The following is a 26,349-nucleotide window of genomic DNA, read 5'->3' on the forward strand; positions in this document are numbered from 1 at the left end:
ATTATTGGCTGAACTTTAAGCATTCATTAAATTTAATAGGAAAAATTATTGTATAGTAGATTAAAAGTCTTCCTAAGATTCAAGAAGACACAGGTTCAAATCCTACCTGTCATAAACTAGCTCTGTAATTTTGGGGAAAGTAGCTAATCTCAAGTATGTCAGGTAATTCTCTAGGATGCAGAATAGTTCTCAATCTGCATGAATATAGAAATTATTTTCAAAAGGAATTTATTAGATGGATAAAATCACCAATTAAGACTCCCTCCCTACTACCATGCCAAAACAGACACACATTTACAAAATCAATGAACATTTATTAAATACCACTACATTTCCACAGAATTTTGTGCAAAGGCCCACAATAGATATTAAGGGAGAATAAAGAGATGAAAAAGATAATGTCTTTGTCTGTAGGGAAGTTATAGTCAAGTTGAGGAGGAAGAACAGATAGATAAATAACCATGATTTTATATATATATATATGTATGTATATATGAACATGGTAAGACACAAGAGAGGGACAAAAAACTGTGAGAGTTTAAAATAGTAATGTCAAGCTTAAATAGAAATGAGGCCACTCAACTACAGGTAAGGGGACCTACTGAAATGGAAAATCACATATTAATGTTAGCTGCATATTATTTTATTTTTATTTGTTAAATATTTCCTAATTATATTATGATCTGGTTCAGGCCACACTCTCATCAGGATTGTGAACTACATGTAACTCTGACACATTGGACATCTCTGGTTTAAAAGATCATGTCTAGGCTGGAAGAGAGGAACAGGAAGGCTTCAGGAGTGCATGAAAGGCACCATGCTTTAGCAGAAAGAACATTGGATTTAATCACAAAACCTGAGTCTTAAAAGAATCAAACTGACTCCATTTTTGTGAACAACTTCCATTATGACAGTTTGGTTTTGTTTTCCTGTAAATCACCTGATTTCAGGGAATTCCACATCCTTGCTCATCCCTTCCCAACTCAGGAAGTCCCAAATCTATCCTCTAATAAGAAATTATATTATCCAATTCTACATCTTGTTCCATATTATATTTATTATTTTCTTTTAATTTATAAAAATGTATTAAAATCCTGTGTTTGGGGGGGTCTTTGTTTGTATTGAGGATCCCTGAAGCCAATTTGTTTTGCAACTCTTTACCTTGAAAATTAATCATATAGCTCAAACTTTGTTTTTTAAGTTATTATAAATTCACTTGTAATAGTTGGTGACCACAAAGGGACTCAAGAAGAGACCCTGTCCCCTATGATGACCTCTTAGAATAACTCCCTAGATTATGCTCCTGCTCAGTTTTCATTGAGAGACTTTACTGGAGTCTGAGGTCAGACTCCCCCACAATCTCAAATTCTTCTAGGCTTAGGTAAACTTTCAAACTTTTGGGGAAGCTTCCATACTGTTGGGAATACTCCCTTAAGAGAAAGTTGGAGGCCTAGAGATGGGAGATCCTAGGTTAAAATCTGGTCTCAGACACTCCCTAGCTGTGTGACCCTGGGCAAGTCACTTAATCCTTATTGCTTAGCCCTTACCATTCTTCTGCCATGGAACCAATTCATAGTATTGATTCTAAAGTTGAAGGTAAGAGTTTTTTTTTAAACAGGGAGGAAGTTGGAATCTAGTAATAGTAAACTAAAGGGAACTCCACCTGGAAATACTTATATCCTGGGATCAGGGGGAAAGTCCTGGTTCAACCAGGAATGACCAAAACACATGTTATTGAATTATGTGAAATTTGGACTGCAACTACAAAAGATTCAGTTGGCAATCTGTTTCAGCCCCAATATGGCACTTTTCATTATTGCAAATTGAAGAATTCTTAAGGATAGCCATTGAAAATTCTCATTCATATCAAATGCAATATTGATTTTGTTGTGCCATTTTATCTGATGGGCTGTGTCTGATACTCCCAAAAAGACTTTCTTTCCTTTATCTTCTATCCTGCCTGTTCCTCTCCAACTTCTTCAGCCTACCATCGTTCTTTTTGCCATTTCAACTTCTCTACTTCATGTTTCTTGGCATACTGCTATATAGGCAGCCTCTCCTTTTCCCTCTTCTGTGTTTTATCCCTCTCCTGCTGTAATAAATCAGATCTCCCCTGAACACAAGGGATCTTCTAGCTAAAGAAATCCTTGCTATAGGTATCTTTCCTCTCTGGGAAAGGCTTGTACATGATCCAACTAATCCAAATATTATAATTGTGATGAATATTTTTAAGCCAATCTGAAATAAAATAAAGAGGCAAAGACCTAGGCCAAAAACAGGTTTATTGATAGAGACCAATGTCTCTCAGCAAAGCTTGTACATTAGGTTTTCCTTCCAATCTAAGACAATTCAATGAGAGTTTTTGGAGTTTTTCTCCTTGTTTTATACCCTAATATTACATTACTCGAGATCCAACCCAAATATTCAATCACCAATCCTAGGTCTCAATGGGCAGGAGGTCAGTCCATTTAGTATAGATGGCCAGAAGACACCTTTAGGATGAATGAGTGGGAGGAAAGATTAGGTGCTTCTTAAAGAGGTGTCTTAGCTTTGAGTCCTGGATGATGTTATGGGTAAAGTTAAATGTGTGTGAGTTTGCAGACTGACAGCAAAGAGCAGCTGCTGTTAGAGAGAGACAACTAAGCATAGGGCTGTGGCTTTTTCCTCTGGGTGGACCTGAGGAGAATTAGATTTTTCCCTATGTCATTTGACTACTTGTTGTTCTTAAACATCCTACCTGATGTTTGGATTATCCTATGCCTGTTGGCCTTTTGACCCTACTTTCCTCAAGTCTTTCCCCACTCAAATCTATCCTCTAATCAGCCACTAAAGTGATCTTCCTAAAATATAGGCCCATCCACTGCTGAGTTCCTATACTGCTCTGTGACAACTAACAGCTGATTATGAGACCATTGTTGGACCCTGTCAAACTTGCACACAGACCCTTTCTCTTATATTATCAAAGGGGGAGGGTTAGTGTTAGCTTAGTTAAGTATAGTAATTTTGGGGTTATATAGTGAGTATAGGAATAAAATTGTGAAACCACTCAGAAGCAATCTCTGAGGAGAGATTTATAATCTGGGGAGGTGTAGATATTTATTATTAGAGTAAGGTATATCTAAATCCCTTCTAACCTGTCATTATGTTAAACACCTGTTATTTATAACATATGGTTCTCTGTGTGTGTCATATCAGGGTCTGGCTCTGCCTGCACTGGGCTTGGGTATCCTTCCCAAACTAGGTTATTACTCTTCTGATACTGGCCTAAATTAACATCCAATTTCATCCCCCAAACTCTACTATTTATTTCAATGATTAGGCTGATCTTCAATCTGATAAACTAGAGGTGTATCAGTCAAAAGGTCTCTAAGGCCCTCACCACTCATCATCCAGTCATACCTCATATGATTGATAGGCTTTCATCTTATTGCAAATGCTAGCTTATGTTAAAAAAAATAGCTAGGGGGCAGCTGGGTAGCTCAGTGGATTGAGAGCCAGGCCTAGAGACAGGAGGTCCTAGGTTCAAATCTGGCCTTAGATACTTCCCAGCTGTGTGACCCTGGGCAAGTCACTTGACCCCCATTGCCTAGCCCTTACCACTCTTCTGCCTTGGAACCAATACATAGTATTGATTCCAAGACGGAAAGTAAGGGTTTAAAAAATAGCTAGATATAATGTATACTTTAGATGTTTCCCTTATAAAATATAAATACTGGGTTTCTATTAATCTTACTATAATTTTTTTAACCACTAATTAATCATTGTCTCACATTAGTCACTTATTATAGCTAAATACTGATTGTGATAACTGGGGTCTTATTTGAAAAGAATCAAAGGGTCAGGGATTCTGATTCTCTTCAATCCTCAGATGAAAGATTATCAAAACCAGCTGTCCCCAACACCATAAAGATTAAGGGAGTTCTCCCATCATCCATTCCTCAATATCCTTTGTTCATAGAGGCCACTAAAAGTATTACATCCATTACTAAACTCTCTGGGCGAATCAAGGTATTATTGTTCCATGTGAATTCCCTTGTAATTCTCCTATTCTCCCTGGTAAGAAACCCAAACCAAACCCTAATGGCAAACCTATTTGTTATTTTGTATAAGACCTATGTACTATCATCTCTTCAATTTCCAGTGAGACTACCTGTTTTACTATGATAGATCCTTGCTCAGTTTTTTTAGCATCTTCATTTACCCAGATACTCAGAACCTATTTGTCTTTACCTGGAAGAACACATAAAGAATGTGGACTTGTCTGCTTCAATGGTACATAGAAAGTCCCACCCTATTCTCAAATATTGCAGTTACATATAGCTTCTGTTACTTTCAAGGGCTCCTCTCTGGTTCAGTAGGCTGATGTGTTCCTACTAGTAGCACTCAGCATTGAAGTCTGTCAAAACAACAGCCAGTATCTTCAATTTCATCTAAGAAGTTATAAGGTTTTCCAAATCAAAGGTATAGTGGTGCCTCCTCCAGGTGAGTACCTTGGTTTTATTCTGTCTTCTGGAATTTGATCTGTTTCCCCACAGCATGTACAAACTCTTCAAAATTGTTGTTTTCCACAATCAAAATCAAATTAAATTGTTTTAGGAGCAGCTGGATATTGCCTCCAGTGGATTCTGTCCTTTGACAAGATAACTAAGCCTCCAGTTTTCCTAACCAAATATAACATTTCAGAACCTTTGCAGCTTGAACCAGAACATCTTACTGCTCTAGCATGCCTCAAGAAAGTCCTGTTATCAGCTCCAGTTCTGGTACTTCTAGATTACAGCAAGCTCTTTTTTGTTTTCTTGTGTGTGAACATAAAAGAGGTGGCTTCAGGGTTCCTAATTCAATCCCTTAGACCCTCTCTTTACTGTATAATATATTTGTATTACTCTGCTTAGCTAGATTCAGTGACTACAAGGGCCCTGTCCCACTTTCAAGTAGTAGCAGCCACAATCCTTTTAGTTGAGAAGTCATGTGATTTTGTTTTAGAGGCCTCACTTATAGTTTTCCTTGTTGCTTAATTCTGATGTTATTGTTGGTTGCTCTTTCCAAATTCTACTCCTCCCAGGAACATTGGAAAAGAATTGATACTATCAACAAACTTCATGGTGATTCAGGGCATGCTTTTTATCAACAGCAAGTGGGCCCCATGGATACTGGATTTGTCATCATGTTCATCAGAGTAACCCTGATTTGTGGGTGGTGTTCTCTATTACTGAAGATGAAATTCTCTCACAACCAGCAGATTACATTGACTTTGAGTATTCTAAAATATTACCTTGGAAAGGGACTTTTATATTTTATACCCTTTGCTTTAGCCACTTGTAGTATTTATGTCCCTGGAAGGAAAATAGAAGATAACAAGCCAAGCCTAGTATCACTGATACAACTTTATAACAAACACAATTAATTTTCAAATTTAATGGAACCTTGATGCCATCAAATTTAGGATTGTATCACTTGTAGTTGCCACTCCCCTTCTAAGTTTTCGTTTCTGTGTCACCAAGAAGCAAGATCCTAATGATACCGTAGATTTGAGGATGTATAGATTGACTCTTGCTTTTCCTGATATCATAAAAAAAGACCCTTTTATTTGCGCTAAAACTGTCTCTTTAATGGGACTAGAGACAAGAAACCTCAATGTATTTCTTTGGCTAACCTTACTAGTAATGGCTCTAGTTAGAACAAGCATGATGCAAATTTACTTCATTAATATAAATTTATGCTATTAAGAATAATCAAACCTTAGGAGGAATTAAATAACAGTTGGTTGGAAACGAGTAGCCCCTTGGACAATTCTTCATGACAATAAACCTTATTTCCCCTTTCCTCTGAATTGGTTTGATACTTGTAGGATTCTCCCATTTGGCCCCATTAGTACCAATTTTTAATCATACCAAAGGACTAGTGGAAAGAAGTATGGTGGTTAAAACATAAAAAAGAGATATGGTTACAATCCCATACCCTAAAAAACAGTATGAAAAGGGATGAAATTCCTTTGGTCCCTAATTCCATGTTTTTTCAGAATCTCTGCCCTGGAAAGGGTTGCTAGGAACCTCATTGAAATTTAAAAACTCATACAGGCCACAAGTGAGTCCATTTCTTCCCTCCAAACTGAGGTAGATTCTTTAGCACAAACGGGCTTATAGTCTTATACCTTAATAAAGCTTCACAAGGAGGAGACTGTGATATGATCAAACAATCTCGTTCCTATATTAATTGATTGGGGGGATTGTGACAAGGCTTTAGGAAATCCAATAGGTTATAGCAGAAACACAATTGCCTATACCAAATGACCCTGGTGGAATATTTCCTCCTGATTCTCTTGGCTTCAGAGAAATGGCATATTAGCCACCCGAGGTAAATGAGCTCTTTTAGCTTTATGTATTATTACTCTTCTTGGATTTTGTATTGGTTATTGTACAAAAGGATGCTTCCTGGTGGTCTTTTCTTGGTTTCTGATGCTGAAAATGAGCATATAAGAAAATTTGGCTTATAGATACTAATCCATGGGGGAGAGGGGACATCCTTCCGCTCTAAAGGATCAAATGGAGTGAACTATGGAAATCAAACTGACGCCATTTTGTGATATGAGACTTCAGGTTCATTTTCCTGTAAATCACCTAATTTTAGGGAATTCCACCTGCTTGTTCACCCCATCTCAACTCAGAAAGTCCTAATTCTGTCCTCCAATAGAAATCCCATTACTTAATCCTATATCCTATTCTGTATCCTGTTTGTTATTTTCTTTTAACATAAAATCTACACAAAATCTGTATTTTGCGGCCCTTGTACCTGCTCAAGGAGCCTGGACTTGATTTGTTCTGCAACCGCATGCCTTGCAAATAAATCACATAGCTCAGATTTGGTTTCCTCAGTTATTATAAATTCACTTGTGCCAGTCTAAATTCTGGCTTTGCTTCTTACTCGGTGGGTCATTGTGGGCAAGCTAGATAATCTCTCTAAGCTTCCGTTTCCTCATTGTAAAATAAGAATAATACTTGCACTACTTACCTCATTTGTTGTGAGGAAAGTGCTCTATAAATCTTATAATGCTGTAGAAATTAGTCAAGTTCTTCCTGTCTATGAACTTGTTCTTCATTTATAAAATGGAAACAATCCTATTTGCACTACCTACCTACCATTGTAGGGTTAAAAGGAAACCCTTTCAGAGTATAAAGCATTATATAAATGTTAGTAGTTATTATTAGTAATGATTTAAATAATATAATATTAATGATTACACATGACTTGGCTTCTCTGGGGCTTTGGCACTGACCTCAGCTGACCTGCTTCAATGCCCGGCAGTAGATGCCTCTCAGACTGGAACCAGCTTTCTTTTCCTTGACTCTTTGTCTTTGATGTTGTTGTGAAAAGACCACTGGATCTGTAGTAAGAAGGCCTTAGTTTGAATTCTAGTTTTGCCACTTATTACCAGTGTGACCTTGGGCAAGTAATTTTTTCTGGTCTAGGCCTATGTTTACTCCTCTGAAAAATGAAGGGGTTGAAATCAATGACCTCCCTAAGTCCTATGATACTGTGGTAGTTGCTGCTTGGTTTAAACCTTTAACTTCTAATTCAATCTGATTATACTCATGGTCATATTTTGAATAAGAGCAAAGTTTAATGTATAGTTTGAAGTCTGGCTTCAATGTTCAAATTTCTCTAATTTAAAGAACATTTCACAGACCTTTATTCAGAAAGGGTCAGTTTGGGAGAAAATATTAACTATATATTTAAAAAATCAAAATTTCATAAATATCATATAAATTATATGTAAGTACTTTTATTTTATATGATTAATAATTTATTAATTTTTTCAGGCCCTACATTCTTACTGGTCTTAATCTTCATGTAAGTTCCATTAGATCAATACAAACAAATTAATAGCTGCTAATAGGGACTTGGAGATCTACAGATTTTTTTTTCTGCCACATGTTTAACTGTTAATCACATAGCAAAACTGGAGAATGGTTTTCAAGAAAAGAAAATAGGATGAAGGTAAGAAAATTAAGATTGTTGCTCCAGTTTTGCCACACTTAAATTATAGAAATTCATGAATTGATGAGAAACTTCCCAATGTAAATCAAACTTTGCTTTTTATTCAGTATAGCAATCAAGTACTGTACAAACTTAAAATTCATCATTTGATCTACACTTACTCAGCATAGGCAAATCACTTTACTTCCTAGGACTAAAATTGCAAAATGAAAATTGGAGTACTCAATCTCTAAGTTTTCTTCCAGTCTTCAGCTTCTATTTATCATGTTCTAAGGTCTTTCTTTTCTAACTCAAACCTCCTATATTCATTCTCATTATATAGTTTATGTTCTCATCTACCTTTGAGATCTCCTATTCTAGAACTACGTGATTAGAGAGGTGAGATAGTCTATTGAACTCAGTTCCAAGTGGACTATAGATGCTCAGTCCTCTAGTTGATCATATTCTAAGAACACAAAGACAGCAAACTAGATTAAGAAAGTCACCAGAATTGTGAGGGACCTATTGGCCATATAATTTTAATCCAGTATAAAGATCTTGGAATAACTGTACTAAAGAAGACTTATGAGAACCAGAACAATTGTCTTCAAGTACTTGAAGAGCTATTATGTAGATAAGCTAGTAAGCTCTAGCTTCCTTGGCCTCAGAGGGCAGAAGTAGAAGCAGTTGGGGCAGGGAGCCTTACAGAGAAGAGATTTTAGTTCAGTCAAGAACTTTCTAGCAATTAGAGCTACATTGCAGGAAAAGGAATGGGATGCTTTGTGAAATAATGGATTCCCCTTCATGGGACATGTTCAAGCAAAGGATAATCACTTGCAAGGGTGATATTGCAGAAGAAATTCCTGCATAGGGTGGAAGGCAAAAATATGTGACCTCTAACATCTTTCCAATTATTTGGATAAATTACATAGATAATCCTAGTATAAGTCAGAATATAAGTGTAATAAGCTTTGTGACATCATAGAATTTCAGAGTTGGCAGGGACCTCAGTGGTTGCCAAGTCCAATTGATAACTGGAAAAGAGTCTTACTACCATAAATTGATTAAGTGGTCACCCCACTCTGCTCAAAAACCTCTAGCAGAGGAGGGATCAATTACCTATGAAGACAGTGGATTCCACTTCTGGATAGCTCTAATTGTTAGGAACTTTTTTCATCCCACTAAACCCAAAATATTCTTCTCTTTAATTACTACCCATCATTTTAGTAGTTATGCCTTCTAGGGTAAAAAAAAAATAATTTGTCTTACATAGGATAGCCTTTCTAGTACTTTAAGGCAGCTAACATGTGCCCCAGAGCCTTTTCTTCTTCAGGATTAAACATCCTCCCTAATTCTTTGAACATAAAAGAGAGGTCCCTGAATCTATGAGAGGTTGGGAGGAGGGAAAGAATGCATCCTATGGTGGAATTCTAAGGCTTTAGAGATTGTTTATTTTGTTCTCTCACCCAGTATAAAAATCTCCCCTACAGAATTCCTGCCTTTGCTCAGAAAGAGTCAGTGATAGAGAACTTTCTACCTTTTGAGTCATCTCACTCCATTGTTGGATTTCAAAATTAATAGCAATAGTTGACATAATACTTTTATAAGATATTTTCACATCCATTACTTGACTTCATCCTCACAGCAGCTCTCTGAACAAGGTAGTGCAAGTATTATTATCTACATTTTACAGAGTAGGAAACAATCTTAACAAGGTTAAATGTGTTGCCCAGGATCATATTGCTTTTAAGGATAGAAGTCCATGTCTTTTGCCTCCAAATCCAATGATCTTGCTCAAATACATCTACAAGAACCTGGACAACATTTCTAAAAAGATATGGAAGAAAAATTAAAGTTTACAAATTCTTCCATTAGCAGCAAGATAGCCTTCTCTCTTCTTGAAGATATGTCACTTTCTTTATTTGGGAAGGAATAGGATAGCCTGGTGGACTTTATATTATGTTCATTATCAGTAAGCTTTACATATTTAGGATTCTGAAAAACATTCAGGCTTTTAACATCCTTAGTATAGATAACTTCCATACATTATTGCCTGGTTTACCAAGCAGAATGATTAGAGATTGTGAAATGGTCTTCCATGTGGTGGAGGGTTTATATAACAAACAAAGAAATATTGCAATTTTGACAGTTGTTGCAAAGTGAATTTATAAAATAATTTGCTTATTAAAACAGTTTCTAATAATGGTTTTCTTCTGTTGATCTATATTTCTACTTCTTTTCTACCAATAATTCTCAAGCACTTGCTATATATATATATATATATATAATATTATGAGGAACACCTTGATGATCATGAAATAAACCTGGGATGTGACTTTTAGTACATTATAATCGAGTGGGGGGGGGGAAGATATGATATCAAAGAATTAGCAATTTAAGACATTGTAATGCTAGCCTAAAAGACCTAAGTCTGAGTCCCAGCCCCACCATTCACTTACTATTGATCTTGGGAAATTTAATTTTCCTTTCTGAGCCTCAGTTTCCTCATGAAAATAGTACTTGCACTATAGATCTTTCAAAGGTCATGAGAATCAAACAGATAATGAACATCAAGCACTAAACTAGACAACTAAAGTGTCTATCAAGGAGATGACAGATGAGATAATAGATATTATACCCTTTAAAGCAATATGTAGATGTAAGATATTATTAGTGTCAGGAATATAAAGTTTTTCAAATCAGAAACTGTCTCTTTAGCACCAAACAAAACAATTATTCTAGCCATTTAAGTAATGTAATTCTTTAGAACACAGAACAAAAAGAAAATTGTATTAGGAAGTATAAGACCTGGGTTTAGGGCTCAGTTCTGCCACTAATTAGGCTTATGTCTCTGAATAGTTTGGTAAGCTCCTTTAGGACAAGGACTATTTCATTTTTGCTTTTGAAATCTTCAACTACAGCACAATGCCAGGCACATAGTAGGATCTTAATAAAGGGATGTTGATTGATTAACCTCTATGACCTTCATTTTCCTCATCTATAATGAGGGACTTAAAACAGCAAATTTTAAGGTTTCTTTTGTTCTGGTTATGATTTTACATTTTAAGTATTAAAGTAATATTAAATATTTGGAGAAACACTTAGGACTAAGTTTACCAGCAATATGCAATGCACTTGTTTTAATTTTTATATTTTATTAGAATATTCTAAATATGCCAGCAAACCATTGAAAAGATTGATTAAAATGTTATAATTTTGAGTATTGTGTCAAATTTGTAATACTACAAGGGGGCATCTTCAAATGTAACCAGATGACTCATATTTAAGGATTATCCTATGTACTGAGGAAGTAATTACATAAAATGATGGCTGCATCATAACAATCACAGAAAAACCCTAAATGGTTTCTCCAAAAACAAAACATGTCAGACAAATCTCATCTCTTTTTTGATTAGCTTTCTAGGCTGATAGTTCAGGGGAATGATGTAGACATTGGTTCAGAACTGCAAGGGACATTAGGGGTCATCTGGTTTAACCCCCAATATGTTTTATGAATATTTTGGCCTTGAGAGATAAAGGATGCCCAAGGTCATGCAGGTAATATATAGCAGAGGTTGGGGTCAAAATGGAAAGAATTTTGACTCAAAATCCAGGATTTTTTTCCGCTATATCCCACTGACTACCTAAATTTAGCTAGATTTAGCAATATTTTTGACAAATAATCTTGCTCTACTCTTGTGAAAAAGTTGTCAAGATACAGATTACACAATCTTCTGGGTCAAGTAGATTCAGAATTAGTTGAATAGCCAAGCCCAAAGAATAGTTATTCATGGCTTGTTCTCAAATGGGGAGGTCTAAAAACTTCCCTGAAATATCTCAGAGATCTGTGTTTATCCATATACTGTTTAACATTGCTATCAATGACCTAGATAAAGACATAAATGGCATATGTATCAAATTTGTGGATAACTTAAAGCTAAAAGAATAGCCAACACACTGGATGTCAGAATCAGGCTTCCAAAAGATCATTGGCAGACTTAATGTAAGGTGAGAGAATTAAATAAGGGGTAAACACAATTCTAAATCTTGTATTTGGATTAGGGTAAAAGATGATTTGGCAAAAACAAGATAGGACAGATGGTTCACCTGAAAAATATTTGGATGGACATGAGTCAATATGTGATATTTATGGATCTGTGAATTCATTGATGTGGGTACCCTTTCATTAGTCCAGACTGCAATAATCTATCTTTACTTTCTCATCCTATAGCATTATATATATATAACCTTTGTGAATCTTCCAAAGGGTATTTGCTCATTTTGATAATCTTCTTCTAGATTTCTTCAAGTTGCATAACGACCTATGAGTGGTTTCTCTTCATGTGGTATAACTCACCTTCTTCTTTGGTCATACTTTTTTAAAAATAATGTCTTTTAGATCACTACTGTGCAACATTTTGTTAACATACTGCCATCTTTTCCCACTCATCATTCATTGATTTATTGCCATTTAGATGATCTGTAGCTTGGAGATTGTGATATTCCATGCTTTGCAATCAGTCATATAGCATCACCAGGAGATATTGGTATAAAAAATAGTACTCTGTTTTAGGGAAAAGCTTTGTTTCTGGGATAAGTCCTTATACATTTCCTAAAAAATCATAAAAGATTCCTTAAAAATTTGGAGGTTGCTTTATTAAATGACTCTCTAATCATAAATATCAAGCTAGATATAAAATAGGAAAATCCATGGGTCACCAAGTGTATTTGCTATGTCATGGAAGATATCCAGTGCAAAGAAAAATAGAAGAGAGATTCTTTATATATGGTCATGTCTTCCAGATATTCTAGTAATATAATATGGTAGGGAAAAAGCTAGTGTGATTTTGAGTTTCACTAAGAGAGGCCTGTGACTAAGATTATTCTTCTATAGTCTGCTCTGGTCAGATAATATATAAATTATTATATTCAGTTCTGGGTTTCCCAGTTTAAGAAGGATAGCCATAGGGGAGCCAGGTATATCAGTGGACAGAGAACCTGGCCTGGAGATTAGAGGTCCCAGGTTCAAATCTGGACTCAAACACTTCTTATCTGTATGACCCAAATTGCCTAGTCTTTACTACTCTTCTGCCTTGGAATTGTATCCATTCTAAGACGGGGCAAGGATTAAAAAAAAGAGAGCCAGAAATTTGGAAAACATTCACATAAGGGAAACTAATAGGGTAAAGGACATCAAGAGCCTTCTACATCAGAAATGGTTGAAGGATATAGAAATATTTAACCTGGAAAAAAATAAAGGACATAATATCTAGTTTCAATAGTATCTGAGAGTCTGTCATGTAAGAGTGTTAACATGGCCTCAGAAGGTAAAACCAGAAGGACCTGGGTGGAATTTTCAAAGAAGAAAATATAAACTTGACGTAAGGAAAACTTGTTAACAACTAATGCTATTTAGAAGTAGAATGGGTTGCTATCTTAGCAAGTAGTAGATTCCCTTCATTTGAAGGTTTCCAGCAAAAGCTAAATTATTCTTCATTGGGTATTCAGAAGGAAGAATTTTTGTCCAGGTACAGGGTGAACTAGGTGACCTCTGAGGTCACTTAAAATTCAGACTCTATGCTTCAGTGAAGTCACTTCCTCTAACTGGTCCGTAGGTTTCTCATTTATAAATTGAGGCAGTTGTGGTAGAGGATCACTAAGGTCCTTCCCAGATTTTACATTCTATGAGATAATATGTGTAAAATGTTGTATGAACCCTAAAGCACTATATAAATGAGTTGTTATTACTACTACTACTGTTATTATTAAAAGGGTTTCTTCTTGTTTTAACATTCTGGGTTCTAGATTCCCTTTTAGCTCAAACATTCTATATTTTCATGTTCAGGATGCTAAATTCCTTTCCAGTTCTATTGATTTAACTCTGGTTATCTCAAACACCTCAGGAATATTACTTGACTTAAGTGATTTTCCCAGTTGAGGAAAAGGGGTTAGAGGATTGACTTTTGAAGGAAGGAAATTTAAAGTGATATGATGAGCTGCACATAATAGGTACTTAATAAATGTATATTGAATTCAATTAAATTATAAACACAATCCACCATTTAGAGACAGTTTCCTCATTCTATTTAATACCCTCTATTGTGCCGCCATTAAGGATCAGCTACATGACTTAGAATGAATCACATCTTCTCTCTGGAACTCAGTTTACCCATCTATAAATGACCTCCAAATGCCCTATCTTCACTAACATTCTCTGAGTCCAAGAGTTTAAGTGTGTCATCTGAGACACAGAAGTATGGGTCTGAGACTGCCCCTCTTAGAATATCTTATAACTTAGTATAAATCACAGTTGTAAAAAGGAATAGTTGGGTGATAGAGAAAAAGTTTCAAAGTTAGAAGTCCCTTATAGAATTTCTTAGAAATGAATTGTTCTGGTTCATTGCTATAATGCAAGGCATAATTTCACTACCACCCCACCTTAAATAAGTGCCTCACATGGCACTGTGGAAGTTCAAGGCAAAGGAATTTACTGTAAGATTTATCATTGGAGTCAGAAAGAACCTGGCATTCTCCTCCCCTCTCCTAAACCACAGACAGGAAAGTCTTCTTAGAATGAATCTAAACAATGTGACTTGTAAGCACCTTCCTTGTATGAGGATTTCAATTTGGAGAATGATTTGATTGCTTCTGAAAATGGTCAAAGACCACATTTTACAGAGACTAATTATTCCCTTAAAATGTGCAGATCTATCCTTTTGCTAAAATAAGATCTGCCACCAAAGTTAAATTACATAGTACATCAATGTCCTCCATATCCTCAGTTCTGCCACTCTGTCAATGTAAAAAATTTACAACAGATATAATCTCTGTGTAGGGGTGGGGGTAAGGGGAAGAATCAAGTCCTAGAAAATACAAGCTCAATTTTAAATAGAATTTTAATTTTAATGAAAGCTTCAGGGAATACTGTTTATGCCGCTTATCTTTCATACCTGGTGATTAAGTTAATTTATACTTAATGGAAAAGGATATTTCTAATCCCCAGACAGGCTCAACATCTGTCTGTGACTATGTTTTCGGAAGCCTAAAGCTGCTTATGATTGATGTAATAAAACTGGGCTGCTGCAGAACTGACACCTGAAGGATATTTGTAAAGGGGGAGGGGAAGAGAGATTTTATTTTTTTACTTGGTGCTTGTGCTTCAATCAGATCAGAATCTCGAGCTTTCCATTTCGCCGCCCATTAAAAATGCTGCCTGGTACTGTCTTCATATTATTTATATATGCATGAAAGGAGAAAAGGAAACAGTAAGAAGATACAAAATGTTTTATCATTTATAAGATCACAGAACATCAAAATTGGAAGGGATCTTAAGGTCACTTCATGTAACCTTTACTGTAAGTAGGAATCACTTCATAATCTCAGATTAGGAAAAGACCTCACAAGTCAGCTAATTCAAATTCCTACTCAAACTGGGAAGAATAACTCACATTTATAATAAGGATCTTTAAGGGTTTGAAATCTCCATTTTATTGATGAGAAAACTGGGACCAAGAGATGAAGGGGCTTTTCCATTGTCACACAGATTATCATTGGCAGAGGTGAGATTTATGTTCAGGTCTCCTAAGTCTAAATTCAGGGCTGCTTATGTGCTACTTCCCTATCTTTTTCACTCTACATTCTATGAATCATGGACCCTCAAAGCTAAGAGAAACTATGGTGGTCATTTATTCCAACTTCCTCCCTAGGAAAGATGGATGGAATATCCATTAAAGGCAGAAAGGAAGGGAATCTACAAACTGGGAATATACCTTTACATCTCATCTTATTTTTGCCTCTGGAGCAATGTTTCAGGAATTCATGTTCTTTACTAAGAGCATTATGACATAAGCATTATTATACATTATTATTGTATTAACAAAATTATTATCATAACATAAATGTAGCAGATTGGGGGCTGATTATTTACCTTTACAAAGGGCTTCATCATAAGAAACAGAGAATATTAGAGTTGGAAGGAAACTAAGAAATGTTCTATAACCCAGAGGGATCTATGAGAAAAACCACTATCCACATCCAGAGGAAAAACTGTGGGAGTAGAAACACCAAAGAAAAACAAGTGCTTGAATACATGGGTCGAGGGGGATATGGTTGTGGATGTAGACTCTAAATGAACATCTTAGTGCAAACACCAACAACATGGAAATGGATTCTGATCAAGGACACATGTAATACCCAGTGGAATTGCCCGTTGGCTATGGGAGGGTGGGTGGAGGGGAGGGAGGAAAAGAAAATGATTTGTGTAACCAAGGAATAATGTTTGAAATTGACCAAATAAAAAAAATAATGTTAAAACTAAAAAAAGAGAAATGTTCTAATCAAATCCCTTTATTTTACAGATGAAGAATCTAAAGCTGTGAAAGTAAAAATAACTTGCTTGAGCTGACACAGTTAGCCAATGGTGGAGGTATGACTATAATCCAAGTTATGGTCATAGTCATATAGTCATAGTTTCTCCTAGTCATGAGGGTTTGCCCCAGTTCACAACTGACAAAAGGCAAAGCAAAGATCTGGTAACAGAGGCTTATTAAAACCAGTGTGTAAGCCTATTCAGGAATTAGCTTCTTCTGACTATGATAAAAAAAAAATTAAAAGCATCATTGAGGAATAAGGATTCTTGTTGGAGATTTCCAGTTTTAAAAGACCACACTAACACAAGGAGGTTTTTATTTGAAGTGAAATATATTGTTTTTCTGAAATTCGCCCTCAAGATGGGAGAGAGTGGCAATAGAAAACAATTTATATGAGGGGCAGCTGGGTAGTTCAGTGGATTGAGGGCCAGGCCTAGAGACGGGAGGTCCTAGGTTCAAATTTGGTCTCAAACACTTCCCAGCTATGTGATCCTGGGCAAGTCACTTAACCCCCATTGCCGAGCCCTTACCACTCTTCTGCCTTGAAGACAATACACAGTATTGACTCCAAGATGGAAGGTAAGGGTTAAAAAAAAAAAGGAAAACAATTTATGTGAAAAAAATATTTCATGGTTTTTGTAGTTTACAAGGTCAACATGATCAAACAATGTGATCTGGCTGCCAAAAAAAAAAAGCCAATATATAAAACCCTTTTTTTTTTTTAATTCAACCATTTTGGAGAGCAATCTGGAATTATACCCAAAGAGTTATAAAATTGTGTATACCTTTTGTATACCAGTAATCACTACTAGGTTTATTTCCTAAGGTGATGATCTAGGAAAAGGGAAAAGAACCTACACATTCTAAAATATTTTTAGCAGCTCTCTTTGTGGTGGCAAAGGACTGGAAATTGATTGGGGAATGGCTAGGCAAGTTGTGGTATATAATTGTGATGGAATACTACTGGACCATAAGAAATGATGAGCAGGTTAATTTTGGAAAAAGACAGAAAAACCTACGTGAAATTATGAAGAGTCAAAGTGAGAAAAAAAACAAGAGAACATTATATACAGAAATATTGTTTGAAGAATGACTTGTATATGTCCATCTCCAAAGAAAGAACTGATAAACTGAAACAAGCAATACTTAATTTTATACATACATATACTGGTTAAATGTTGTCTTCTTTAGTGCAAGTTGGGGAGAGGAGCAGAGGGAGAAAGTTGCCTGGGAATTTCAATGTAATAAACAAATAATGAATTTTTTAAAAAGCTAAATAATTTTAGGTTGTGCTAACAGAAGGTGGCAGAGTGGAGTAAAAAACAAACAAACAAAAAACCAACTATGCACTGCTGTAATAGCAACCCAGAATCCTGAGGTCCAGTTCTGATTCTGCCTCCAACTAAGCAATGTGACCTTGGACAAATCATTTTACTTTTTTTTGTCATTCTGCTTCCTCTTTTATAAAATGAGAGTTTTGGACTGATGAGTTCTGAAGTTTCCTATCATTCTAATCCTTTCGTTTTTAAGGGTGCTTCCAGAATCAAATTATACAAGACATAATGCTATTTTACTTAAATAAGCCATATTCTACATATACACATAACTTTTCACAATCATGATATATATCCCACCCTACCAATGCAATCAGTAGAAATTCTTTCTTTAGATGTCAACAGTTGCCTTGGGCAAATTGGAGTCCACACTCAAGAAAGTAAAGTTTCTACTAGATCTTCATTTCCCCTGAAGTTATATATATATTCCCAATATTGCTTATTTATTACTTGAAGTTTGGAACTTGTTAACTTACAAATTGATTATTTTCTTTTTTCCAAGTACTGACAATTATCTCTCAAAATACCTATTTAATTTCTGGAAGTATGTTACTACTACTTGCTTCTGAGAAGGAAGCATGAGAATGATTTTGAACGGAGTCTGGTAGCAAAAGTGCCAGACTAAAAACTGGGCAAACTTGGCTGTAAATTTCACTTTAGACACTTACTAACTGTGGGATCATGGGAAGGTCACTTAATTTTTCTGAACCTCAGTTTCATCAACTGTAAATTGGTGTCTCTACCTCATAGAACTGTTAAGAGGTTCAAATGACATCATGTATATAAAAGACATTGCACTATGCAAATAGAAGCTATTATTTTTAGTTGAAGTTCATTATTTGTGAAAAATAAAATCAAATTGATATTGCCACTACTTGTCCTAAATGTGAAGGCAATGATCTCCCAGAAAATTGGAAAGAGCATCCCCCCCTTTGGTTAGTTGGTGAATGCAACCCTTTCCCCTTCCTTATATCAAGGCCTTTTGAGTTTCATTATTTTAGCACTTCAAAGTGTAGAACATTACATTTAGCCCTGGGTTTAAGTCAAGTCCCAGCTTTGCCCATTAACAGTTTTATGACCCTGGAGGGACCTCATCTCTATAAAAACCAGTCTCCCTATCTGTAAAATGGGGATAAATATATCTTTATAAATTTTGTTTACATTATTTCAAATGAGATGATGCTAAATATTCTGTGCTAATATGCCTTTGTGATGATCTGAGTAGAATTTGAGCTATTTTTATTACTGAAACAAGAATAAACCTTTCTTGCTAAAATTACATATGTGGCATTTTTCTATATTAATTACTGTTAAATGGGTTATAGTAACAGTATGTACCCAACTCAAGAACGCTGGCTCTTCCATGAAGCTTCCCCTAATCTTCTCAGAAAGTGGTAATTTCTTTTCTTAAATTAAAATATTTAACATATCACATACATATTTCCTAATTTGTATTATGCTTAATTATATAAATATTATCTCATACTTCTTATTCTATATAACTTCCTTGAAGGCAAAAATAAAATTGCCTTACTTTTCTTTGAATAGTTCTCAGTGCAATTGCCCAGAATTGCACACTCAGAATCTAGTGATTGTTAGTTAAAAGAAAAAAGAATGAATGGATGTATGTAATTTAGTGGAATTAATAGTATGGTTTTTTTTTCACTTATTTCCAACTTTAGTCTTGTGCCACTATTGATTGCAAATACAACAAACTTGGGAGGAAAACCTACATAAAGCTAAAAGGGGAGAATTCAGAAAACCATGTCTTACAATAGGATATGAATTTGAGGCTGATGCAAAATAATTACTCACATTACTCCCTGAATCCCCAGTTTCTTCATCTATAAAATGATGATAATAACATTTACCCTTTTTACCTTACATGATTGTTGTGAGAAAAATTCTTTGCAAACCCAAAAGCACCAGAGAAATATGAAGTATTTATATGATTACTCTGGCACTTTATAGTTTACAATGCACTTTGTGAGATGTGCAGAAAACAAGAGGCCCAGAGAGTTGAAGTGACCTGACTATAGACACAAGGCCATGTAAGAGGGTCAACCTTGGGCTGAGGCCTCAGGTCTTCTGATTCCTAGGAGTCCTCTCTTTGTTGTATCTCTATAGGAAATCAATTAATGGATCTGAGAATAGTATTGGTCAGCCTTGAAGGAGAGAGTAAAAATGGGTATTTCCAGACAGGGAGATAAAAGGCCTTAGCTTTTTCCTTAAGATATATCTGTGGGGGATAGAACAAGTCTTATTTGACCAGAGTAAGGCATGTCAGATCCAGATGCTTTTATCATCTAAATTCATACCTTAGGTTTTTCCAACCTAGTCAGAGCCCTCTGAACTTTCCAAAAAAGTGGTCACTTTTCACAAGAGGCTTGCTGCTAACCTGCATGTCTGTAAACAATTTGGGGGATACTAAATAATAAACCACATAGGAAAATATTGATTTTTTCCCCCCTTGTAACATGTTCTAATCCAGATAAAGCTTTTTAAGGACCTGTCTATATCCAACACACTGGTAAAGATGGCTAGCTCAGCTAAACAAGAAAATGAGTCTTTCAGAATCAATTCATTTGTCTTTTGCATGTGATAGTTTTTGGGTTTATTTTTTTTTGTCTTTTACTTGATAGGTTTTTTCCTTCCCAATCTCCTACTAAAGTATTTCTGAAGAAAAGATCAATAAATGAAAAAATATACAGAGAAGGGGGCAGCTAGGTGGTTCAGTGGATTGAGAGTCAGGCCTAGATATGGGAGGTCCTGGATTCAAATCTAGCCTCAGACACTTCCTAGCTTGTGACCCTGGACAAGTCACGTAACCCCCATTGCCTAGCTACTGGTTCTTCTGCCTTGGAGTCAATACACAGTATTGATACTATGATGGAAAGTAAGGGTTTAAATATATGTATATATGTATACACACACACATACATACACAAAGATTATGTCAGAGAAGTATAGATTCACCAAATCTGGAAGTGACTAAATCATAAAACTTGGAGCTATAAAAGAACTTATAGCATAGTATCTTAGAATATGTTAAAACTGAGAGAGTTGTAAGAAGACAAAATGTTAGAGGTTATAGAAATCCTATAGAAAATCCTAAAGGGTATTATTCTGTAAGGGGTTTCACTTATTCCAGCTCTCTCATTTTACAGATAAGCAATCTGAGGCCTTAAGCAGTAAAATGACTTTTCTAAGGTCAAAAAGACCTTAAGCAAAGTCAAGGTTCAAATCCAGGTCTTCTTCCTCTTTCTTCCTTTAATTTGGCTATCCATCTTTGGCTTGAGGATCCTCCATAGTAATGGGGAATCTACTACTTCCCAAGGCAGTTCATTCCATTGTTGGATAACTGATTGCTAGGAAGCTCTTCCACACACTGAGTTTTTATTGCTACTCCTATGCATTTCTATAAGTCCTGTATTGCATAGTATGTCTGCTTCTTAGTCATTTTACCCATTAGTCCTGGTTTTGTCCTATGGAACCAAATGAATGTCTTTATTGTTTAATAATACTTCAAATGGGGGCAGCTAGGTAGCTCAGTGGATTGAGAGCCAGGCCTAGAGACGGGAGGTCCTAGGTTCAAATCCGGCCTCAGCCACTTCCTAGCTGTGTGACCCTGGGCAAGTCACTTGACCCCCATTGCCTACCCTTACCACTCTTCTGCCTTGGAGCCAATACACAGTATTGACTCCAAGACGGAAGGTAAGGGTTTAAAAAAAAATAATACTTCAAATGTTTGTAGACGATAATCATTCTTTTAGAATTTTATTCACTTTAGACTATGAAACTCCCCAGTTCCTAATCCATTTTTTTAAAGTTACTGATCAAACAATAAAATATAACCAACTCCATATGACCTCAAATTAGCATTTATCCTCTATCATGCTTCTTTGCTTGGGCAAACTCCCCAACAGAGTCATCATTTCTAGATACCAAAAAAAGTAATAAAAGAATCCTGAAATTCTGCTTCTGGCACTTCCCCGAAGTGCCCAATTACAGATGAGTCATTTAAGCTCTCAAAATCTCTGTTCACTTATCTGAAATGGGGATGATCATGCTAGCACTGAAAGGCAGCATGCTGTAGAAGTTAGAGAGCTAGCATCAGTCAGCATGACCTGGGTTCAAGCTTTGCCTCTGACACATAATGGCTCCATGACAAGGGCAAGTCACTTAACCTTCTCAAAACCTCAAGCAACTCCTTAAAATGGAGTATTTCTAGATAGGGAGATAAGTGGAGGTCCAAGCTATTTCTTTAAGAAACATCTCTTGGGGATAGCACAAGTTTTATATGACCAATGGAGGATATGCCAGATCCAGATGCTTTTATCACTTAAAATTTTTCCCTTAGTTTTTCCCAAACTAGTCAGAGACCTCTTAACTCTCCAAAGAAGTTGTCATTTCGAATTCATTAGCAGTGGAAGTTCTTTACCATGACCCTGATAAAAATCACAAGTCTGCTTAAAAAAAAAGAAAATACTATCTGTACTTCCCAAAGTTACAGCAGGAAAAGTGCCTTACAAATCTTTAAAGTGCTATGCAAATGTGAATGATTAAATTATGTTTATTGAGTTCAGTTAGAAGAAGGCAGGATGACTCTATAGAAACTCATATTTGCATCTTTCCTTTCATGCTCTCCTTGGACTCCAGGAGCTCTGACATTTCTGTCATATCATTTTCTTCTCTAAATAGATTTTATTCTTCAAAAGGAACCAGAAGTTTAGAGGACATGAAGGTTCAGAGGTGATTAGGTCTTCTTATGTTGTGGGTTTTGTTGTTGCTAATCTTTTGAGCTAGAAAGAGAGCCTGTATTATCCTTAGATGCTTCAGCTCACAGTCTTCAGTTTGGAAGTGAACTATATATGTATATATATATATATTTTTTTCTAACTTGTAAAAGGCTTTCATACACCAAAAGGGTCCATGGTGGAGGTCACAATGTTTGGTTCAGATCACCTTGGTATTAAATGTACTTTTTCCAGTTGTTCAAGTTGTGGAACTTCTTCCATGATAGTTATTTCATTGTTAAACAACAATTTGAGGGAGGAGGGGCAGTGCTGTCACTTATATAATGCTTTAATGTTTGCAAAGATAATATAATATAAATCAGAAGACTTGAGTTTGAAATCTGGATCTCTAGCACTTAATTACTTGTATGACTCTGAGCAAGGCAGTCTGTGTCTCATCTAATTTGATCATCACAATATATCTGAGGTAAATACTACTATTATCTCCATTTTATAGATGAAGAAATAGAGGCTATTTTAAGTGACTTTTCCAGGAACACACAACAAATAAGTGTCTAAGGTGAGATGAATACAGGTCATTCCAATTCCAAGTAGTCGATTCCCCAGACTTATGCTAATCTGTACAATTAAGGTTTGCACAGTGTATGACTTTATCACATTACCAGGAGTTTGAATTTCAGTAGGCCATCCTACAAAATCTTAGGAAGAATAGATCCTGAAATGTATATTTGGGTTGGGTTTGATTCCTAGCCATGTCAACTTCTGTGGCCTTGAGCTGGGTATTTCTCCTTTCTGAGGCTCAATTTCTTCATTTGTAAAATGAGGGCACTAAACTAGATCTTCTTTAATAGAATGCAAATTCCTCCAGCACAGGGGCTATCTCATTTTTGTATTCATATTTCATCACCTAGTACAGTGCATAATATGTAACATGAACATGATGTCTCTTTTTTAAGAACTAAAGAACTAAAATCCTATGCTGTCACTACCTCTCCTTAATCCTCAATTTCCTCATCTGTAAAATAGGGACAGTATTTGCCAACTTCACACAGTGGTCGTGAGGATCAAATGAAACACTGACTGTCTCTGAAGACTATAGGACACTCTTTATCTCCATCTGTTCATTCTCTACATCAAGGCCCAATTCAGGTGACACCTCCTCTGTGAAATTATCCCTGATTCTTCCCAGATTATGTGATTTTTCTCTCCAACAAAATTTCCTAGAGTACTCTGGGATTCTTCCTTTTGATTCTATCACCTTAGACTTCATCTAAGTGCTCTGGGCAACAGGAGATAAAGAGCATCTTGAGGGCTGCTCTGTAGGGACTTTTTTTCATCTTTGTATCCTTAGGACCTAACAATGCCATGTATAAAACAGGCACATAATAAATGGATATTGAATTTAAAAATAGATTTGAAAGTGCATTGTAAATTGCAATGCTCTATATAAATGCAAATTCTTGTCGCTGCTATTGTTGAAGGGGTACACTTTAGTTATCTGAAAATTTTATTTATGTGTGAACAATTCCTTTCTTGATGGCAGATATATGAATTAATGCTGAAAATCATAATCAGATCAAAATGAAGGTACTTTCATTCCATCCACTCATTTTTATAGGTAAGGAAACTGAATACTAGAGATGGAAAGTGTTTTATTAAATGAAGCGATTTGAACTCCAGGTCTTTGTAAGCTCTACAATTTTATGATTCTATAATTCCTTATCTTGTTTGATCTTCACCCAATCATCATCTTATAAATGAAAAAACTAAGGTCCCAAGAGAATGAATAACTTGCTTCAGGCCAAACATCCAGTTAGTGGTAAAGCTAGAAATAGAATACAGTTGTATTTAACTGACCACTAAATTGTTATTAATATCACTTCTTTGTACATTTTGAGGTAGAAGCTAAAACTCTTTGACCACAGGGAAGGAAAGGTATTCTGATTTTTTAAATGTTCTAACCCTTAAGGCTGTTTAAAAATGAAATGTGCTACCCTTCAATGAGTAGTGAGGCTCCTGTTATCTGAAACATCCAGAAAGGTATTAAATAGGCACCATTCAGAAGATTAAGTAGAGAAGGTTTCTACATAGTGAAGAAAATTAGACTAAGTGACCTCAAAGGTTCCTTCCAACCCTTGAGTATAAGATTCTCTGATCATATCCCCTTAGATAGTATTTGGCCTTTAGGAGATCTATCCTATTCAAGTGGCCTTTGTAGCTATAGATGTTTGAGCTCTCTGTGAGCTCAGCCAAAAGTGTTCATTTATCTATGGGAAAATAAAATTGTGTTTTCATTCGTTTTCATAGTCATGCAATTACTCAATCCTAGGTATTTTAGCTCACCCTTGAAATGGACCTAAAATTTCATTTTGCTGCTAAAGATCATAAATCTGACCCCTGGTTATAGTCCAAATAACTTTATTTATATAGGGTTTTTTTGTTGGGGGTGCAGGGAGAGTATCATGCAATATCCAGTGAATTTAAGTTATCTAATCCATTCAACTTTAATATTAATTGACAACATTGCACATTCCAAAGACTCTTATTTAGTGAAAATTATGTTCAGCTTTTGCCATCATATGGGGTCACATATCTCACCCCTGCACCTGGGCTGATCTATTCACCATAAAATTACCTGAGCTACAGCTGCCCCATTTAAAAAACTCTATGTGTTTCTAAAATGGGATAATAATGAGCCTGGGGCAAAAAACACATGCAAACATAAAGCTACATTAGCCATTTTTGGAGACACCTGCAGGCAATTCAAACAAGTTAAATTCCCAAAGAAATGAAGAGAAAGTATCATGTAGAAGAAGGGATAAAATAAACCATTTTATTAGTCAACTTCCCACTTTCAGGGAAATATGTATTCATATTGCCATTTTTTTTCTCCCAAGGGATTGGATTTCTCCAATGGACAAACAGTTGCCCTATATTTCAAAGAGAACTAAAATGGCAGTCATTCAATCAGTCATTTGTGCAATGTTTCAATGATTAGTTGACCAAGAATTTTGTTTCATAGGATTCTGGAGCTAGAAGGAATCTTAGAACACATGTTTGTACATGGGTAATAAAAGCAATTGGATATATTGGAAACAAAATAATGATCTTAAAAGGAGAAGACAAAGTAGAAAACTGACTCGCTGATGCTTAACTAGCCGTATGACCCTTAGCAAACCTCCCAGCTACTTTGTGCCTCAGTTTTCTCCCTTGTAAAATGGCAATAATAAAGTCACGTAGTTCTTTGAGGAAAATATTTTATATAAGCCTTGAGTCATTACAAAACATATGCTATTATAAAGCACTGAATCACAGGCTCTGAGTTGAAAGGGATTTTAGAGGTCATTTAGTCCAATGCTTATCTGAACAAGAATCTCCTCTACAAAATAATAATGCCAGCTGGCATGTACATAATATGCTTTTATATTTATGCATGACCACATCTGATTCTCACAAAATGCTGTCATATAAATGCTACAGATAATATAAGCCCCATTTTACAGATGTAAGAACTTGAGCCTCAGAAAGGTTAAGTGACTGCCCATGTAGAGGTTAGAGGCTAATCTGTATCTCTCCTGGCTCCAAGTCCAGGGCTATTTCCATGACTATGATGCTTCATTCCTGAGAGGGGGTCATTTAGTCTTTCCTTAAAGATTTCTAACTAGTAGAAAATTCATTATCTCCCAAAGCTGTCCAGTCCTTTGGGATAGGTCTAAATGTTAAGAATTTTAGCATCAGAGGGGGCCTTAAGCAACATCTTGGCAGCTAAGGTAGCACAGTGGATAAAGCACTAAGTTTGGAATCAAGAAGATGCATCATTGTGTGTTCAAATCTGGCCTCAGTCAGTTACTAGCTTGGTTACTCTACTAGTCCCTGAAATACTCCAGTTTTTGTTACTAAGAAAAAAATAGGCAA

General features: G+C 35.8%; 1 protein-coding gene across 19 annotated transcripts in view; it reads right to left on the reverse strand.

Annotated features, from left to right (window-relative positions):
• TTLL11 (tubulin tyrosine ligase like 11) overlaps positions 1-26,349 on the reverse strand; it is a 250,767-nt gene that overhangs the window by 85,623 nt on the left and 138,795 nt on the right. For 9 of the 19 annotated variants that reach the window (XR_008915265.1, XM_056812067.1, XM_056812072.1 and 6 more), the window contains one exon: positions 7,274-7,381. The exons of the other annotated variants lie outside the window; for them this stretch is intronic. Coding sequence is in view for 8 of the 9 variants with exons in the window: in XM_056812067.1 (XP_056668045.1) it covers positions 7,274-7,381 (108 nt within the window). In the remaining variant the exon portion in view is untranslated. The remainder of the gene's footprint in view (positions 1-7,273; positions 7,382-26,349) is intronic. 19 annotated transcript variants of the gene reach the window in all.

The sequence above is a fragment of the Monodelphis domestica genome, chromosome 1, assembly GCF_027887165.1.
Source record: "Monodelphis domestica isolate mMonDom1 chromosome 1, mMonDom1.pri, whole genome shotgun sequence".
Lineage (NCBI taxonomy): Eukaryota > Metazoa > Chordata > Mammalia > Didelphimorphia > Didelphidae > Monodelphis > Monodelphis domestica.